Below are 5,695 nucleotides of genomic sequence, written 5' to 3'. Positions count from 1 at the left end.
TGTGAGAATGCAATCAGGCTAATCTATATCTTATATTTATAAAATGATGATGTTACTCATTGTATATATTTTTATGCTTTTTCTTTCTCCTTTTCAAGGAAATGGTGTAGTGGTCCACCTCGGCCAGTTTTTTGAAGAGATTGAAAAGAACGAGGCAAAGGGTCTGAAAGACTGGAAAGATCGCCTCCTTGTTTCCGATAGATCTCATATTGTTTTTGATTTCCACCAGGTAAAAATCTCGTGGAGTTTATTCTTTTATTTATTTCTCTCATTTCATGCTGTTTTTGTAGTCTTAGAGATTGTTTTAAAAGATTCAAACGTATGCAAAACATGGTATGGTATAGGTACCTAGGATAATAAGTACCAAGGAATTTTTCCAAAAGATCTTTTGATTATTAATTTCTCTCTCTTCTGTTAGAGTGTAGATGGTCTTCAAGAACAAGAGAGATCCAAGGATAACTCTGGCACGAAAACCCTGGGTACAACGAAGAAGGGTATTGGTCCCTGCTATTCAAGCAAGGCTGGGAGACATGGCTTGCGGATGGCTGACCTGCTCGGAAACTTTAGTGTCTTTGAGCAGAGACTGAGAAACTTAGTTGACTCGCACAAAAGAATGTTTCCTGGTGAGTGACCAGAGTGGGGATATGCTGTTAATCATGTGATACTGGTATTTTCTATGAGTTTAAGCAGTTTTATTTTCAGTTTGGTTCAAAGTTTGATTTACCTACTATCTATATACCTTAAATATTTACATGAATATTGTATAAACTTTAGTGATTTCTTGTGTATTAGCATCTAACTTGTTTAATAGAAGACTTTAGAATTTTTCTGAGAGATTATTATTGTGCTGTGAAAATTATTGTTCTTTATTTTTAAAAATTTTAGTAATTACTTGAGCATTTGTTACAGAGTTGCAAGTGGATGTAGAAGAGGAAGTTGCCAAGTACAAAAAGTATGCAGAACGGATGCGTCCCCTCGTCACCAACAGCATTGCTTACATCCACAAGTGTCTCCATAGCAACAAAAAGGTCTTAGTTGAGGGTGCTAATGCTGCTATGCTTGACATAGACTTTGGTGAGTGAGTTCAGCCATGTGTGAGAAGAGGCCGAGGACCTTTAATATTTTGTATAAATTACACTTTTCATGGCATTGACATGAAGGTTGCAAGTTTAACATACATTACAATTACTGCAACAACTAATACATTCTCTGCTAATCAATAAACATTGTCTTTATAGTATCTTATGCAAAAAAATCTTTTGATGATTCAAGTTATTAAATAACCACAAAACTTCTAGTTCCCTTATGCAACAATCTTTCCTGACAGGTACTTATCCCTACGTAACATCGAGTAACTGCACTATTGGAGGGGTGTGCACAGGCCTTGGAATCTCTCCTTTGTACATTGGTGAGGTCTATGGTGTAGTCAAGGCCTATACTACTAGAGTTGGTGTAGGGCCTTTTCCCACAGAACTCAAGGATGTAAGTAAAATGCATGATCATATTAGAAGAGAAGTGTTTGTAAAGTGTATTTAATATATTCAGATTAGCTTTTACATTTACATTTGTACAGATGTTTATACAGCAGATGTTGGGTCTAAATTTGCACATGTGTAATGAACATGTGTAACGAGCATAAAGTTACACCTGTGGCTTATCCTGCCTCTTCCTTTTCTGCCTCTCATATTTTTTAAATTTCTATTCATGCTTTTTTTTCCCCTTTCTCTCTTGTCCTCTTATTTTTTTCTTCCTTCTTTTCTGTTTCCATATTCTTTGACTTTTCCTCTTCCCCTCTTAGTTTACTTTTTCTGTTCTCTGCCACCAATTGATCTGTTGACTTCCCATTTTGGTCGTCTTTTGCTGTTCTCTTGAGTATTCTTTTATTTTAGACAATTTCTTCTCCTTTTCCTCCTCTTTTTCTCTTTTGTTCTATTCCTTCTCTTTTGTTCTATGTTCTTCACTTCTCTGAATGTTTTCCTCTCTACTCATACTCCTGCACCTCTGCTGCCCTGGTTTCTTTTGTATCTTCTTTTAACTAATAGGTTGAAAATTAAAATAATGATAATGGAAACATTGAGAGTGCCTCCATCGACACCAAAAAATCAGTTATTCTGTGAAGAACTTTCAAATCTACCTTAAAATTGTACATGAAAATTAACTTCCTTCTGGTAATAAAATCCATTATTTTTGGAATTTACAGCGGTGAGGAGTTTAATTTCATCCAAATCATATTATTTCATTCTTGGATCATAAAGTTCCATCGCATTCTATCCATAATTTTTATCTAAATCTGCTGATAACTTAACCACTAGACATTATCTTTTTAGTTGATGAAAATAGATCTAATGGATTCTTAACACCTCCAGGGTATTGGGGAACTCCTCCAGAAGAGAGGAGCAGAGTTTGGTGTAACCACAGGAAGGCCAAGACGGTGTGGCTGGCTGGATGTTGTCTTGCTCAGACACACCAACATGGTCAATGGCTACTCAGCTATTGCCCTCACAAAGCTAGATATTTTAGACCATCTGAAAGGTATGGTGTGTTTTGTACTCAGGATTTGGTACCTTGTTTGTAATTGATAATAGCAGTAACCTATGAAGTGAGGATCTTTTAGTGAAGTAGCTAAAATAATTGAGTATCATCTTTGGTTGTCATTGAGTCACTAAAGATAATTTGTAATTTTTTTTTTACATAGTCCCTGTTTGAACTTAAGAACTTAATATATGACAGTTACCCAAAAGGTGCTATGTATGTCATGATGATTTCTTCCTCGTCCAGAATTGAAGATTGGTAATGCCTACATTAGAAGAAATGGAGAGAAAATCGAGCACTTCCCAGCTGACATGGGAGAGCTAGAAGATATCACGGTACATAGAAATGCTGCTGCTTTCATGATTTTATTGTCTCTTTCTGTATTATAGCATTATTAAGTGAAATGAAAAATTTGAAATAAATATAACAGGATCTTGTAAAATAGATTTGGATTTGATTTTTTTCATTCAATGTTTTTTCAACCTCTCTTTGATTTTCTACAAATAAAGAAAGATTTTACTTTCACTAAACCTTTTTTTCACCTGTCTGCAATGTTGTACTCATAATATAACTTGTTATTTCCAACAGGTTGAGTATATCACATTGCCAGGATGGGAAGAAGACACATCCCAGTGCCGCACATTTGAAGAGCTGCCCCAGAATGCCAGAAACTATGTAGAAAAAATTGAGGAACTTATTAATGTGCCTGGTAGGTATAATGTCTCTCTTGCTATTTTATCTACTGGCTCTACAAACCATACTCTATTTAACATACCACATTTTTAGAAATAAGTGACTTTACCAAAAGGTTTCTGAAATCTAATTATCCCTTGGAAAAAAAAATGGTTTGCATATTTATCTTCATTCTTTAGCTCTTACTGCCTGAAATATTTTGCTTCTGTAGACAGTTTTATTTTGATAGGTTACAATTTGAAGAATAATCCTATTTCCTTTTAGATGAGTGGTGATGTATTATCCTCTCTAATTTCAGTTAAATGGATAGGCGTTGGCAAATCCCGGTCCTCAATGATCACGGTTTTCTAGGAACATACAGCTCCAGAAAAAGAAAGAAGGACTACTTGTGGACTGAAATTGACATCAGGTGAAGAAAAGACAAAAATAGAATACAACATTACAGAGAGACAACATGTGTGTATTTTATGTAATAGTTTGTAAGTGTACTAAACTTGAAGAGCATTTAGAAATGAGTTTCAAGCTATGACTGAATAGGATATAGTAATGGATAATCAGAGAGAGAATAAAATCCTGGTTTTGAACCTACTGAAAATTAGCATAGTTACGATATAGGCTATTTGCCTTTACATAGAGATTGCTTGCAACCAACATAAGCCATAATGCCTTCTGTGAAAAATAGCTGCATTTGTTAGACTCAAGTTATCAGAAAAATATCCTGGATGCTAAATTTTAATGTTTGATTTTAAAGCACTTATGAACTCTTTGATTTTTTTTTTATTGGTTATTTTGATGCCATTGTTATGTTTAGTATAAGAGATGAATTGACTGGAGTAACAGGTTTAAGGAAGAAATTGTCAGGAGTCTTACACAGGTGCTGTTAAAGGTTGTTATAAACTTACAAAGGAGGAATACATAACACAAAATGTGAAATGGATTCATGATGTTTACCAGCTTGTTTTATTTATGTGCTTTTTGTGTTGTGTTTTACATTCATTGTAATAGGACCTTTAAATTCACTATTCATTATCATGTTTCTTTTGATGTCCATGGTTCTGCTATTATTTTCCTTTGTTTGTCTATTGTTGTAAGTTTGAAATTTATGAATGTGTTATCTTTAAGATACAGAGATAAGATATCTTTATTGCATTTATTGTTATATGCACATTAGTCAACAACAATGTCCACAAGTCTGGCAATGTTGACCTTTAATGACTATTGGTATTAAGAGGATTTTGAAGTTATGTTTTTTCATTATTATTGATTAGGAGGTATATTATTATGTATAATGTTTTTTTCTCTCTCTTGTAATGGAGATTTATTGACTACCTTATGTATTGCATTTGTGCTTTCAGCTGTCACAGCTCTGGTAAATGTTGGTGGTGATTACTCCAGCCTACAGAGTCTGAGGGATGGATGCGAGAAGTCTTAACAGTATGCATATCTGACTTGAAGTCTGCTGTGATACAGTTTTCAGATACACTGACACAAAGTTGGTTCTTTGAAACCAGTTTTTAAAACTTTTTTTTTTTTTTCCTAATAAACAAAGACAGCTAATAATGAATGATTTCATTGCATTTTTGTTTTTTTTTTCTCATATTTCATTTTAAACCTAAAACTATATAAGAAACAAATAGGAATAAGTGAATGGATAACAAGAAGGGCAAATTTAAAAACAAAAGAAAACTAGATTACTGAGTGACAGCATGCTCATAATCTCTTGCATGTCATTGAGGGTTTGCAAATGCAGACATGTGTCACCCAGTTAAAAGATATTGGTATTTAAACAAACCAGTTACATACTATACATCAAGTGAGAATACATAAACAAATTTTATTGATATATGGATTTTTATGGAGTACGTAAATAATACAACTATCATAGGCAAGGTAATTGTGGGGAAGTAATGCTGGAATTTTCAGGACACTTACTATTTTGGGGTATATGGATGTATGTGTATATGTGTGCATACATGTGCTTCAAAGACTGAAACTCCAGAATTGCCCTCAGTCTTTGAATGGTCTCAAAGAACTTTACAGCATGTTTAACAGTTCAATCTATTATCTAAACACACACTATCAACAGGGGATTAAGTGTCTGTCATGTTGGAGAAAGGCAACACAAGCTCTTGCTTTACAACTGTCTATTCAGGCAAGCATCAGATATAGAAATCAATTTAGCATATCCTATTTCAGCAGTGTCTGCTCCCCTGCCTTATTCCATAAACAAGCAGAGCTCAGAAAATCATTCTGAAACTTAGTGCTTCCTCAACTATGTCTGCAGACTTTCCAGTTTATGTTAAGAATCTTGCTTCATTTGTTGCCCTTGTTTTCATAAAGCACTAAATTGCCCATTGTTCTCAATCTTCTTACTAATGATGTAGAATAAAAAGGAAATACTAATGACATCTTAGTCTAAATGCAGTAAAGAAAAGCAATTCTAGAATCTTGAAATGATGTTCCTTGTTCC

At 34.0% G+C, this 5,695-nt stretch overlaps 1 protein-coding gene across 1 annotated transcript in view; it reads left to right on the top strand.

Moving 5' to 3' along the window:
- Nucleotides 1–4,802, top strand: part of LOC119594391 (adenylosuccinate synthetase isozyme 1 B-like) — a 13,088-nt gene extending 8,286 nt beyond the window's left edge. The window contains exons 3-10 of the mRNA XM_037943454.1: nucleotides 99–229; nucleotides 419–623; nucleotides 910–1,074; nucleotides 1,328–1,482; nucleotides 2,367–2,532; nucleotides 2,779–2,867; nucleotides 3,121–3,241; nucleotides 3,524–4,802. Of these exons, the coding sequence (XP_037799382.1) occupies nucleotides 99–229; nucleotides 419–623; nucleotides 910–1,074; nucleotides 1,328–1,482; nucleotides 2,367–2,532; nucleotides 2,779–2,867; nucleotides 3,121–3,241; nucleotides 3,524–3,576 (1,085 nt within the window). The 3' untranslated portion in view covers nucleotides 3,577–4,802. The remainder of the gene's footprint in view (nucleotides 1–98; nucleotides 230–418; nucleotides 624–909; nucleotides 1,075–1,327; nucleotides 1,483–2,366; nucleotides 2,533–2,778; nucleotides 2,868–3,120; nucleotides 3,242–3,523) is intronic.
- Nucleotides 4,803–5,695: the final 893 nt, after the last annotated feature.

This window comes from Penaeus monodon, chromosome 33, assembly GCF_015228065.2.
Source record: "Penaeus monodon isolate SGIC_2016 chromosome 33, NSTDA_Pmon_1, whole genome shotgun sequence".
NCBI lineage: Eukaryota > Metazoa > Arthropoda > Malacostraca > Decapoda > Penaeidae > Penaeus > Penaeus monodon.
The sequence above is the reverse complement of the archived record's forward strand: the minus strand, read 5'-3'. Positions and strand labels throughout refer to the sequence as shown.